Source organism: Athene noctua, chromosome 1 (genome assembly GCF_965140245.1).
Source record: "Athene noctua chromosome 1, bAthNoc1.hap1.1, whole genome shotgun sequence".
Taxonomy (NCBI): Eukaryota; Metazoa; Chordata; class Aves; order Strigiformes; family Strigidae; genus Athene; species Athene noctua.
In genome coordinates, this window is record NC_134037.1 from 205,241,011 (window position 1) to 205,256,222 (window position 15,212).

At 38.6% G+C, this 15,212-nt stretch overlaps 1 protein-coding gene across 1 annotated transcript in view; it reads left to right on the forward strand.

Moving 5' to 3' along the window:
* Nucleotides 1–15,212, forward strand: part of NALCN (sodium leak channel, non-selective) — a 248,446-nt gene that overhangs the window by 187,250 nt on the left and 45,984 nt on the right. The window contains exon 19 of the mRNA XM_074910888.1: nt 10,976–11,049. Coding sequence (XP_074766989.1) covers nt 10,976–11,049 — 74 coding nt within the window. The remainder of the gene's footprint in view (nt 1–10,975; nt 11,050–15,212) is intronic.

The following is a 15,212-nucleotide window of genomic DNA, read 5'->3' on the forward strand; positions in this document are numbered from 1 at the left end:
CTTAATGTGTGGGGTCTGAGTGGGTGTATGGAGACAGACTGTGCCATGTTCATTCTTCTACATCCAGTGCCAGCAACACATGGGCTATCTCCCATGGATGCTTGATAGGCAGCTTAGCATGATGCTTTGGTTGAGTTGTTTATGATTATCTGTATCTGTGTGTGCAGAACAGGGATTCTCTGGGGTTTTCTGAACACTGCTGGAAATGCAGGATGGTCAGTTTTTACTCTCTGACTGAGTTCCTCCTGAGCAAATTTTTTTAAACCCATTGATCTTGCCACAGACCTCCTCCACAGCATGCTGAGCTAGTCTATGCTGATGTGGTCTGCAGGCCACGAGTTGAAGAGCTCTGAATCTAATCAGAGAAACCAGGACTGTGCAGGTTGGTGAGGATACCCCTGTTGTAGTAGAAAGTACCATGAAGATACTTTCTGGTGAAAGAAGGAATACTGCTCAGGAAAAGTCCAAGTATATGGAGACAGTGCTCTTGTAAAATTAATAGAAAAAGTATCTGAGGAAAGGGTTAACAAATGAAAATAGGGAGTTAGGATGTTGCATGAACATTGTAAATGTGGGAGAAGGGGAGTTTTAGAGACACAAAGGGAAATGTTCTTTTATACTTCCACATTTGTATGAAAATTATTCACAGTATGCTGGGAATTTCCTTAGCTAACCAATATTTCAGTAAATTCTTGGACAGGAGAACTGGATGCGATATGGGAACATATAATTTCTGTGTGAGTGGGTGGATGAGAAGAAAGGAAGTTGGCAGAAAATAAAGACATCTCACTGTGGTGGCTCTCACAAGAGCCTGAGGGATAGTCACAGCAAGTTTCAGGAGACAAAGAACTAAACAAGCTCTAAGTTTTACAACAAATCAGGTGTCCAGTAAAATACAGCTGATTTGGTCATAGAGCACTGGCCTCGGCTTCTTAACTTCAAGGCTAGAGTCAGAGGAGCACAGAAACACCTCTGAGTGCTTTCCTAAGAGACACACAACTTTTAGAAAGTGCTGCAGAAAATTGTTGTGAGGACACTCCTGAACTGGTTACTTATCTTTGGCCACACAACACAGCACGTTGCTGTTAAATTAAAGTTCAAAACTGACAGAGTCATGAGATGAACTTTGAAAATGCCTATGACTCAATATGTACGGATATCCATGTGCATGTTTACAGCAGTGGCACAACAGGAGTGAATTACAAAACAAAGCAAAAGAGCATTTAATATATCCATGTATTTTATAGTTCAGAATTTGAACATCTCCCATATAATCAAAGGAATATAAACAAGTCATCTCCTTTATTTCTGCATTTGTAAGATTAATTGGACAGTGGCAAACATATTTTGTCTCTGTTTCCTTTCACGTGTATGAGTTTTGGTTTTAGCTTTGCAAGGAGTGAAGTTAGTAGCCATCCTTTCTCCTGTGGGAGCAAGATCCATCATTAAGGTCTAGCTCCTGTGAAAGCTCAACCTCCCATGCCATATGCTTCTCCCACGGATTTCCTGCTTATAGCAGAATGTAGCTGCATGACAGGAGGTCATGCTCAGAAAGTGAGGGCTCATCTCAGAGGTAGCTAGAGCCATTACCATGGAGGACTATGAATATTAAGCAGCAGACCTCACACTGGATTCTCCGTTCTCTGGGGAGTCAGAGCACTGGGGTGATATGTTCCTGATGACCTGTGTTGCCTTGCAGGTGGGCTACTGAGCTTTGCACCTGCCTTTTTTAGGCTATTTGCCTTCATTCCCAGATATAAACCTGCTGATATCCACTAAAGTTAGATGGGATGGAACAGAAACCTCAACTCAATTATAAGTCTCATCTTGGAAGGGTCTCAGTACTTCCTTGAAGATTTACACCCTTTCATTTATGTAAAAAACATGATCTCTCAACACCTCAGGGAGAGTTTATGATTTTATCTGTTTACAGTTTCACACAACAAATTTAACACACAAGATTGCCCACAACTTTTAATGTGTTTGGTTAACATCATAGATACTCCATTTATGAGCTGCTGACACATGCCACCTATTCTTGATGGTGTTTAATCTGGCAGTTTATTCCTGCATGTCTTTATTTGATCTGTGCTCAGCTTCTTTCGTTAACTATTCTGTTTCTTTTGAAAAGAATCACATATATTCTGAGAGTATTCTGAAAGGACTTTTCCTTACAGAAAGTATTTGTAATTGTAAAAGCTGAAAAAGCCTTTCAGCTTTTCTAAAGCATAGCTTTTAGCAATGAAGACAGAGTGTCCCAAGATATCCTTTAGAAAATCATCAGGCATGAAGACATACTCATAAAATTTATTTGTAATTTTTCCTTCTTGGAAAAAAACCAAGGGTAGAATATTTATTCATAAATTGTCATTTCCAGAATTTCTACTTGTTATTGTAATAAATTTATGTCCCGAGTTAATCAACCTCTTCTGAACTTTATTTTTGGCATTCTGTTGTGCAAAGCAGAATTTTGGCACAAAAACTGATAGCATTCTGTTGTGTTCCTGATTATTCTTTTCTCTAAGTAATTTGAAAGAATAATTTTATCACATGAATGTTGAATATAGCAGAAACTAATAAAGTGTAATTGCACATGAATTCCAATTAGAAAAGATTATTTATTTTTAAACACTAATAAATACTACATTTTTTCTAAAGTAATTCTTGCAGAACTTTGTGCATAAATATCACCAAAAAATCATTCAAACTTTATCTTAATCTCCCTTTACTGAGTACCTGAGTAGAACTCTGTCCTGCAATTTCAGTTTCCATATACTGCTTGTTAATTAAACACAGCCAAGTGCTTCAGTCTTAGATATTTATGTCATTCACAGGATATTGCCAAAATCTATCTAGCTATAACATTCAGAAAAGTCATTAAAACAATCTAACTGCTGGAACGGCTTATGAATCCAGCATTTTCTTGCTCATTACAGTCTTGATTTTCAAATATGATTTTTGTCCCATGTCTATCCACATCAGACCTTTCTAATGAAGTTAATATATGTAAATGAAGTTATGTATTTCAGGTTTTCTGAAAATTAATCAGGAGACCTCTTTGTCTATTTTGCATTTTTTGAAGATTTTGTTCATTTTCAGAAAAAATGGATATGTAACAATGTCCCTATGACCCTTTGTCTAAATAATCAATTTATAGAAAAAGACACATTCTCATTAAGTATTTTTCCACATACACATTTCAGCTGGTAATGTTTAACTTCCATGATCATGTTTCCCTTCAGAGCAGAGAAGACAGAACTGCAGTAGTAACAAGACTCTGTTCTTGTTATGGTCTGTCTCTCGCTTCTGATGATTTAAAATTGACACCCTTGACTCTACATAGTATGTTCAAAATTCTGCCTGGAAAAGACCAATTTTCAATTACATTCTGAGAGGAAGGAGGCTGTGGACTGGATACTTTGACATTTTCAAAAAGTGCCACAATTCAGCACTTCTTTCTGGCATTACCTTTCTCATCAGTTTTGAGCTAAAACATGTCAAGGGTTGGGTACAAAGGCTGTGAAGATGCATTAGAACACAAGGGACTGATCCTGTTTCTTCAGTCAAACAAATTACAGACATGGCAAAGTTTTTAGGGCTGTTGTATTTTAACAGAAAAGAGCATGCATTAGTTTGGAGTGAAGGGAGAGTCAGTGAGGGGCTGGGTTACAGGCAAGCCCTTCTATTTGAGCCTTGTACTCTCCCTTTCCCTGCTCCTACTGAGGAATCCAGATCTCCTTCTCCAAGCCCTTTGGTCTCTCTCACCCAGTCACAGGACTCATTCATAAGAACTGATTAAATATAGTCGTGATCACTTTGTTCTAGTGAAAGGAATTATATGCATGTGCTTGTGTAACCAGGAGTAGTGTTCTTATTTGTTCCCCCAACCCAATTTACTTCCCACTTGAAACGCCCAGCCTTTATCAGTCTTCTTCCATTCCCAATCCAGTCCAGCCTGGCAGTCACTTCCTCCCTTAGACCCTCAAGATACCTGACTCAAGGTGTGGAGTGGAGCCTTATCATCACTATGCACCCAGCAGAATGTATTACAACTCCACATCACCTTGGCCAGGAGCCCTCACTTCCACCCTGCTGTTGGCTACCATGAGTAATCTACCCAGCTCTCTTTACTAGCTTTTCCCAAGGTCTCCCTGGCTCCTGCATCAAGTAAAGATTTAAAAAAAAAAACCCAAAAAAACCAAAACACCAACAAAAAAACCCAACAATCAAACAAACAAAAAACCCCAAACCTTTTCCAAGTTTGCACTTGCCAGAACAATCAGAGGGCCAGACCACCTTTCCTATGAAGACAGACAGAAAGAGTTGGGATTGTTCAGCCTGGAGAAGAGAAGGTGCCAGGGAGACCTTATAGTGGCCTTCCAGTACTGAAAGTGGGCCTACAGGAAAGATGGAAAGGGACTTTTTAGTGGGGCTTGTAGTGATAGGACATGGAGTAATGGTTTTAAACTAAAAGAGGGTAGATTCGGACTAGATATAGGGAAGAAATTTTTTACAATGAGTGTGGTAAAACACTGGAACAGGTTGCTCAGAGAGGTGGTAGATGCCCCCTCCCTGGCAACATTCAAGGCCAGATTGGACAAGGCTCTGAGTAACATGATCTAGTTGAAGATGTCCCTGCTCATTGCAGGGGTATTTCTTTTCCCTTCCAGCGCAAACCATTCTATGATTCTAATGAAAACCTACCCATTAAGTTGCTGAAAGTAAAAAACTCAGATATGCCAAAGGGAAAAACCAAGCCATAGTATGACAAGACATATAAGGCAGGGATTCTTCTCCTTCCCTAGAGCTGCTTCCCAACCTGTCTGAGATGGACTGTTATCATGCCCTTTCAGTCTATGGGGGTTTTATGAATATGCTAATATTAGCCTTGTCCACATTCTCAGACTTAATTGAAAAAGGTTCTTGGTTATGAAAAGACATGTAAAGTTTCCAGATCAGTAGTCAGATAATCAGAAGAACATGGCTTTCCTTAACAGACAGACAACAATCAAGGGCTACAAAAGGAATTAAGGCTATTTCAGGTCAATGACTCCCAAGAGTTAAGGAGATTATGCACACTTCTGATTTTAGACTTCGGATCAAAAGGGACAGCCTTTGACTCCTCCTGGCACTTACCTAATGCTAGATCACTTTCTTGACTGTTTAGTCATCCTGTTTCTTACACAGGACAGCCATTCCAAGGGCTAGGTTTTCAAAGTTGAAATGAAAATAGTTTTTCTTTGAGAGAGGGAAATGGATTAGGTGATCTAGAGGTCCCTTGTGATTGCATCCTTCATGATTCTGTAGGCATTAAGCAAAGTTTTGAAAAGAGCTGAAGAAATTCCCCATTGATTTCTATAGTATTTAGTCACTTAACCCGTTTAAATTCTTTTGAACATTTTGTTAGGTACCTACCATCAACTTGCAGTCTGGCCTTCCATCACTCTTCATATTTTTGTCACATTCCTTTTGATAGAATCTGATCTCTTCAAGCCAAAGATGGATAGGCAGAATGTTGTTGAACAAATAATAATGTTTGCATTTGAGAGGCTGCACAGCAAACTCCTGTGGGACAAAAATACCCTGTATATAATGGAATCCTCAAGTTTTGAACAGATTCTGCTCAAATACTTCCTTACCATTTCTTAAAAATCACTGATATATTTCTTGTCGTACTGACTCTTTATGGGAGTTCTAGGGAAAATTCCCTAGAAGCTGTACATGTTAAAATAACAATATAATACCTAACAATCTGTTCATTCTGCAAGTCTACATAAACCATCAATTGGCATCCAACAAATTCCAAACTGAAACAGAAGCTTTGGATTTTATTTTTTTTTTCCTTGCTTGGAATTTCTGGCATGGTACAGAAGATTATTCCTATATGGTCCTGTAGTTCCCTATAAAAGATTGATATCAATAGCACTAAGCCAAAATTCCCAATTTTCATAGAACAATCAAAAAATTGCATTAGAAAAATATATTGCGTGCACTTTTTTTTTTCATTGTCAACCAAACATTTCCAACATTTATATCTCATTATTTACTTACGACCTTGTCTGACCTTGCATTGCAGAACACCCACCACCACTTGTCTGTTCCGCCAACTCTGCAGTGGTCTGATACAAAAATAATACACTACATCACCACAGTTTTTACCTGTTGATAACATACATTTTCCCGTCAAATTCAAGTTGAAAACAATTGCTTTATGCAGCGTTTTCTGTGGTTTGTGCACTGCAAATATGTCACTAGCAAACTATATCAAAGCCTTGACAATGAATAGCATTTCTCAAAACTTAAAATTACTGAGCCTTATCTTAGCTGTTTCAAATTGGCATAGATCTGCCTAAAGTCAGCAGTGCTGTGCCAGTACACCTAGGCTGTAGGACTGATCCACAGCCATTAGCTGTCATCTACCAAAGGTACCATCCTGTGTTGCTCTGCTCTTAATCTTATGCCAAAGATGTTCTTTTTCCAGGGTACGAAGCCTGGAATTTTTAGTTATTGATTTCTGCAGTACCTTTTCAAAGCAGCGGGTGGCACTTGCAGAGCAACAATGTTCTGTGGTTTAGCTTCTTTTACAAGAGTTGCGCTGGTTTATCAGTTTGTCCTTGTCGGTTTGGACAAACGGGATTTCATAGGATGTAGCATTCAGATCAAGTTCACACTGACAGGACTGAGTCATTTTATCTGCCTGAAGTCTGCCCTGCCAACAGCAGCAGTGAAGGGTGCCAGCACTTGTGGATGAAGCGCTACCTGCAGCTTTTCTAATTCTGTGTCTACAGGCACATCTGTGTAAACAAACTCAAAGGAATGTGGGAACCAAGACTTGAGTTTATTCATGCTTTCGTGGGAGCACATGCTTTCCATCTAAAACCTTTTCATCCAGGAAATATTATCAGTAATTTGCTGACCTGTCACAGCTATTCCTTACAGATTAAAGTACCCTGCAGGAGTTCTTTAAAATGTGTTGTTGAAAATATATTTAACAGCAATCAGATGCTGTTAGGTGATTTCAGGACAGTGTCTTACACTAAAAAAAAAAAAAATACTCAATACTCTGTAACAGAACACTATATGGCACTGTTATCTCTGTACTGAGTGTACTTATAGACTGCATAAAGAAGTAAATAAATAAATAATGGCTAATAAGGATACACTGAGGGTGTCCTCACAGTACATGACAACCTGTAATAAAAAACTCAGCAGGCTAAACAGATATACCCTAAAATAACCTCAGTAGAGTATACTGTACTTATTTAATTCCACATCATCCGATCAAGTAATGTCTTTTGTACATTACCACTGTTAATAATTTCCTCTGCAACATTCAAGAACTCGGCAGGTATTGTAAGTTTTAATTGCCAACCTCCTTCTACACCAGCATGCAGCAGCTAGACATTATTAAACAAAATACTGATCATCACCCCCATTTTCTGTTTGTACAGTTGCATTGCATTTGCCTGGTTGCTATGCAAATTTGGAAAATTAAATAGGAAGCAATTGGGTTTATTTATCTAATGTAGAAATAAGGACACATTTTAAAAATACATACTAATGTTTGATGTTCTTCAACACATATATTGACATATGCATGAGAAACGGATCAGTCATGCATATCTAAAAATACTATCTTGTATTGCTTCTTCTGGATATTTCAAATTTAAGATAAATTCACCAGGGTTCTGGTGAAGCAAGTACTCCTTAGTCCTAAAGAGCAATGAGGACCATCGTCTTCAAAAGCCATAATCCTTGGAAGTGCCTGGCTTGTATTATCCGTTCCATTTTGGATGACTGAGGTCTCTAGGCAGCAAAGTGTAGGATCTTGTGCATGCTCATGTATTCTTGGATTAAAGAAATGGATACCTGGCTCCAGTCTCAATTCTGTCACAGTGCAGAGGCAGACAGGATGATAACAAACCTCCAAAATTTCACCTAAGGCTCAATCCGTTGGGTATGCTTAGACCATGGTCAGTGCCCAAGGACATACTGCTTCAGGTGCAAGTTTCACAGATAGTCCATCTGAAAAGAAGTGCAGGAAAAGTAAGTGCACTCTTTTCACAGATAACCTGGTGCAACACCCTGTAGTCTGGTCCCTTCCCTCATTCCCATGAATTCTTAGGCAGTTTTTTGTTTAATCATCACTGAATAAAATTAATGAATAGCTTTGGGAGCAGGAACTAGAACCCAGTCTTTTCTCCCCCGTCTCAGTGCCTCTGGACATGGGCTCCTTCCTACTGCTTCTCTTTTCTCTGGCTCCATCCATGTTGCACCTCTGGCTGTGCAGTGGCCACATACCAGAGTGCAGCAATGTCCTTGCAGATCTCCAGCAGATGACTAGTGTGTTCACCGAAGGCTTCCAAAACAGCAGATCAAACCGTTTCCAGCTGAGGCATATAAGTGATTGAGCAGTACACTTTTATGCAGAACATACACCACTAACCTTCCTTGTTAGTCTGGTAACCTAGAGGGAGGATTCAGCAGCCCCTGGGAGATGAATGTGCCAGATCTAAGTAGCCCTTGACCTAGAACTGCAAGCAGCTATTCTTGAGATGTTCTTCTTCCTTGCTGGCACTAGATGGTGTAACACTTGTCTTGGGAAGCACTAAATGTATCAGCACAAGCGCCCAGCCTCCCTGTAAAATCTTTGAAAAGCAGACTCCTCGTTCCTGCTTTCCCAGGGCACGTTTCCCTGTTGACGACCAGGGTGAATTTCCCTGCTTGGGCCACACACTTAATGCCAAGGTGTTCTGACGCCTCTTTTAAACACCAAAAAAAGTGGTCTGTGCCAGATAGGAAGCTGTAGACAATTTCAGGAAAATTTATTCGCCTCAGCTTTTTTCTCAAATCAGAGGAGCAAAAACTGGAAATTCGGAAGGAAAGTAATGCTACATGTGTTTGAAATCTTTTCAGTTTCTAAGATGTTAACAAGCAAAGAACTGTTATTAGAAATAAATGGACATAACAGATTAGTAGGCAGCACACATTTTTTTCCCCTGACATTTGATGTGATTGCAATTATTTTAAAGTAATTATTTATAACAGGAAAAAACATCTGAAACAAAACAGCTGTTTTTCCATCTTTGATATTCCTGTAAGTTTGATGTTCCTAGTTGACCCCTAAAAAAATTATTAGCTAACACCTTGCAAAAGAATAGATACCACTGTAGCTTGGAGGTTTCTTTCTACAGTCCTGATAAGGGGAAAAATCAGTTATCTGGGATTGAATTGACATTAATATCACTAACAATAGAAGAAAAAAAATGTGAAAGAGTTGCCATTGCTTTCACCATTGTCAGTTATTTCTAAATCCATAATAAGGTACCATGATAATAAATCAGCTAAACCTATGCTGAGGTGCTGCAAATGAGTTAAAGCCTACACATACATGTTCCAATATATGAAATATTTAACCCTACACAATATTTAATATAATAGTATATCTCATATGGTGATTTTCAGTTTGTTTAGATGCCAACTGTATCCAGGCAATAGAACAATTTTTTAGTTAATATTCAAATATTCAACAATTCTGTTACTATATTTTTGACCTTAACTGAAATTCCAATCCCTTATTTTCAAACTACATTCTGAAATGTTCAATACTTTGTTGCAGCTTTCAAGTTGCAGGTTTTTTAAGGAACTGACAGATTCTCAAAATAGTGGTGTTTTCAGGTCAACTGTGTTCTTACTTCCACAAGCTGTACACAGATGGGTTAGGACTTAAGAAAGGTTAAAGGGGCCACACTTGAAAAGGTAAGGGTTAGGTACGAGATTGTACCTTGTTGTTACAGGTGTGGCTTAAAAAACAGTACCCATTTAACTAACAACAGCCAGTCTAATTAACAAGTTTTAAGGTATTTTCTAGGCTTCTGTTCTTCTCAAAAAAAAACCCATCTTACTGTGAATCGGAGTAAATCTGAGTCTTGAGAGAAATTCTAGGAAAATTATTTGTCAATGACTTTGGATTTCAGGTAGTGCTTTAGAAATCTATTACTTACATCCTTAGGTCAGCCAGAGATCAATTAAACAAATCAAATATTTATAATAAATAGTTTTAAAGAAATATGCTTAAAGATTCCATTTCAGATTGATCAAAAACAGGGCACGCATTACTAGGAGCTCCCAAATCTCAACCATTTGCTTCAAGATAACACTCTCTAAACAGTTGACAGAGTTAAGTCTTACAAGGTGCCAGAGGCTTTCTGTACATCACAGGTGCAATTCCTCAGCTAAATTCTTCATTCCTTAATTTGCCATGTTTGTTAACCACTTGCTTAGGAATTAAGTGCTTTTTTTTTCATGTATCTCAGTCCTTTCATTTAATATTCAGGAAGTCCAGTTCACAAGAATATGCCTAAAACATTATTTATGACTAGAGGCAAGCACAAGCATATTTTGCTCACCCCATTTTGCTCTACATCAGGGGGGAAAAATGGGACCTAGTTTCATCTCACCTAGCTTTAGGCACTGAAATGATACATCTAAGCTTTGTTAGCTGGCTCTTCTGTATAGTCAAGGCATGTCTAGAGTATGATCCATCCTAGTCAAAATACAAAGTGAAGGAGAAGTAGCAAGGATTAAGACAAAGGTGCCACTTGGCCAACCAGAGAAGAAAATAAATCTTTAATAAAGGCAATAATATTACTGCTAATCAGTAAAATTTACCTGGTTCTTTCCACACAGAACTAGCTAGGGATTGGGATAGGGAGGCCAAAAGCTTCAAGATAAGGCTAGGATCTTAGATATTCCTCAAGGAATTTGCTTTATGTGACCATTTTGACCTTTTCAACCATCCTTTTCCTGGAAAGGGACACCTGTGCCACAGACTGTGAACAACAGCTTTATGACAGAAAACATTATGTGTTTAATTTTGTGTACGCAGAATCATAATGTTTTGTTGGTCTATCACATACTTATGCTATATTTTATGACAATTAAAAGGTATACTGTCTTTTTCTTAATTTTATAGCTCCGTAAATCTGTTTTCAGCATCAGAGCAAGAAACCTTCTGGAAAAAGAGACAGCAATCAATAAAATTCTAAGGTAAGAGTCAGCAGTGATTTGATTTTGGTTTGGCTCCGATCTGTTTTCTCATAACCTTGTTTTTCATGAATGTTACTGTATGTATAATATTTATGATAGTGTATCCCTTTGTAGTACACCTGTTGCCTTCATTATCAAAGATAAATTGCTCTTTTCTCTGGCTATATTATATGCTTGAACAGCAACAAGAGAGAGATTGTTCTTCTTTAGTATGTATTTGAATTCTGTGTCATGCAGAAAGATCACGTTTCAACTTTTTTCACTTACTAACCAAAAAAAAAGTCTCTTCATAAGCAGTGTTATTTTGCCTGAAGAATTGCAGCCTAGTTCTGGCATATATATGCACGTAAACATTCGCAGGGGTTGTACACTAGAAAACATAGATCACAACTAATCGTATTCCAAGTCGGAAATGTACAATTAAGAAGATTTCAAAATTGTGACTTCTGGATTTCTTGAATGTTTTAATAATGATCATTTCAGTATTCCATATCAAGTAAGTACTCAGCACCATAAGTATATAATGCAAGCCTCCAAGACCTATGCCTAAAATTATCGTACGGGTGGCACCATGCTGCAGTTTTCAATGCCGCTATTAGTTTTAGATTAGAAAGTCTTATCATTGATATAAGGTGCATTAGCAATGCCAACAATTTATAGATAATTCTTTTTTTCATATTTACATTCTCACCAGAGCAGGTGCATCTCAAGAATATTGTGAATGAGTGGTCCCAGATAAATGCCCATTATAAACAGGAACAACTGATCTGAGAAGTACAGCCGTGGGATTAGATTAAATATGGCAGTGTTTTATGAGGAGCAGTGCACTAGGAATTCAGTGTGATTTCTGAATTATGAAGTTGCTTGAAAAGTGCCTAGCAATTACATATTTGAGAAATACTACAGCTCTAGTTCTTTTTAATACGCTATAAGAATACAGCACTGGGAGAACTGTAGAAATTAATGTGAAACTTTATCTGTCTTTAAAGCCATGGTAATGAAAACATGAACAATTACTAGTTCAAATCAATGCACTTTGTCAAAACGTTGTTGAGAAATGTACTACAAGACCATAAGTATTCCATTTTAACAAAACTTAGGACTCTATTTGTAAGCATTTCTTTCAGCTACATGAATGTACCTTGATTTTACAGGCATTACTGTTACAGATAGGTAAATACAAGTCTCTTTGTCCGAATCAAAAAACATTTTAAAATATGGTTTAGTTACAGGCTTCATGGCAGTGTTTCAGTAAAACATTTGTAATGAAATTCTGTGTTATATTACAACTGTGAAATGTTACTGAGACCTCTTGGCTTACACAAATGTCATTTTGTTTGACATATTTCTACCACCATGCCACAGAGAAAACACGTAGACAAAGAGAATACCCTACTTTTTTATATATATTTAAAAAAACAACCATGTGACATCTCCATTCTTTCTTACATTGAAGAAAAAAAAAATAAGTCCTGCAAATTGAAATTCAGAATTCTGATGAATTCTTCCATCATCACAGAACTTTCTCCTATTTAGGAGAAGTCTAAAGCAGAGTAGGAGGAGAATCCAAGCAAATGGTTTGGACTTCACTAACAAGATACCAGGAAAGAAACTGAAATCAGTCCTTTCAATTTCAATCCTGCTGAATTCCTCTTGGTCCTTTAGAGCATGGCTGCTGCCAAAGTTTTGTATCTAGGAGGATTTCTCATCAGTTCACCTGAATTCCTCTGAAGAAATGTTTCAGAGGCAGAAGAAGGAAGTTTTCATTTACTAATCTATTTATTTTAATTAATCTATATAATCTATTAGTTTAATCTACATTTACTGTGCTTTCCCATCTAATTGCTGGGTCATCAGCAATGAACTTTTAAGGAACAGAGAAAAAAGGAGAGAACTTCTGTCAAGTAAGAAAAATGGGGACTCATGTTTTCTAATGCTCTCTCAGGATGTTTGTAAGTAATTAACAAAGAGGCAGTCTTATTCTCCTCCTGAGAAAAAGGAAGAAATACTATTTATTGTTCCTTGTTATTGCCTCAAAATTGTTAAAGAGGCTGTGAACTGTGGCATCTCCAGTACATCTGTTCCAGCATAAGAAAATTGTGGTTTTGGTATATCTATCTGGTGGGCACGCTGAAAGAGAGCATTGCCAGTCTTGGGCCTGCTGGTCCTGAGCCCTGACAGTGTTTCTATGCTGTTTCCAGTGTTGACAGTGTTGATGCAGGGGAGTTCTACAAACAGAGGAAAGCGGTTCATATATTCAATACTAGGTGTCTCACTTGCTCATCTAATGTTACATTGTGCAGCAAAATAGAGGTTTCAGGTCTCTTTATTTTCCTGCAACTTTCTTACTGCACTCCAGGGGAACTATCTATTCCCTGAAAATCCTTGCTTGGAAGCTAACCTTCACCTTGCCCCCTTGAGATCTTGGTGCAGTTAGTATGGGGAACAGAGTCAAGGATGTAGCAACTAACTGTCTTGCATACTTTAATTACTCGAGCGTGTCCAGAGAAGGGCAACGAAGCTGGTGCAGGGTCTGGAGCACAGGTCGTACGAGGAGCGGCTGAGGGAACTGGGGGTGTTTAGTCTGGAGAAGAGGAGGCTGAGGGGAGACCTCATCGCCCTCTACAGCTACCTGAAAGGAGGGTGCAGAGAGCTGGGGATGAGTCTCTTTGACCAAGTAACAAGCGATAGGACAAGAGGTAATGGCCTCAAGTTGCACCAGGGAAGGTTTAGACTGGATATTAGGAAGCATTTCTTTACAGAACGGCTTGTTAAGCATTGGAATGGGCTGCCCAGGGCAGTGGTGGAGTCCCCATCCCTGGAGGTGTTTAAGAGTTGGGCTGACATAGCGCTGAGGGATCTGGTGTAGTTGGGAACTGTCAGTGTTAGGTTAATGGTTGGACTGGATAATCTTCAAGATCTTTTCCAATCTTGATGATTCTGTGACTCTGTGACTTCTGTGATTCTGTGACCAGTGATTCGCATCAGAGCTCTGTGCATTTGCACAGAGAGGCTTAACTCTTCACATAAATCCATTCTGAGGTGGGCACTTCACCCTTCCAAGGAAAATGGAAGAAGATAGAAGTGAGTTACAGACAGTTAGAACAACTTTTTCAGAACACGATCACATTTACTAGTGCCTCTAAATTACAAGCAGCGCCACTTCTTTCTGAAAATTATGGTGCATTTCCCTCAGCAGCAATAACCACTTCTACAAATTCAATTCTTCCTGTGTATCTTCAGTGTTTCCCACTTTTGTATCACTCTATCTTGGTGTGAGCACTGCTTTTCATCTTAAAAGCAAGTTTTGTGCCTGTGGTTCTTCTGACCCTCATTCCTTATGGGATCATTATCTAAGAATGGGTGTCTAGTCCTTTATAGTCTCACTGGCTTTCTGAAGTAGAGAGGATGGAGAAGGTTCAGGCAAAATGTTGTGTACAAACCAGTCCATTCTTTTCCATGCTGAGGATAAGCTGTAAACAGCACAGCGTGGTGGGGAAACTGGGCAAATTAAAATTAGTCTCACATAGCCCAAAATATAATCAAAGTATGTAGTGCAGAACCTGATTCTGGTGTCTGTCATGCTTCACAGAATGGTTGTGGTTTGAAGGAACCTCTGGAGAATCATCTGGCCCAACCTCCTTGCTCAAGCAGGGGCATCCCGAGCCAGTTGCCCAGGACCATGTCCAGGCAATTTTTGAAAAAACTTCGAGGATGGAGACTCCATGACCAATCTGGGCAACCTGCAGCAGGGTTTGGTCACCCTTGCATAAGGATTTATGCCCTTATTTTATAAAATACAAGGAATAACTTAAAAGTTCTCTGGTCTGTTGGTAAGAAAATGAAACTCACCAAAATCACAAAAATTCATTTTATTATAAAATACATATTGTGACAGTTTAGGAAAGTTAGCATTTTTTAAATGGGCAGCTTTCTGTTTGCTTTTTGTTACAACTGATGCTATAGTCAAACTGTAAACTGATGCTGGGGGTATACAATAGGATTTTCACTGTTCTAGTCAAGATTGTCTGGTGCATTTACTGGGCCTGAGTGAATAAGATGGCTAATGCTTAAGTGGAACTTTCAGTTTCATAAACAGCTAATGGAGTGAAGTGCATTTTTCATATGTTTGAAACAGACTTCCATGAGTGCATCGGGGGGGG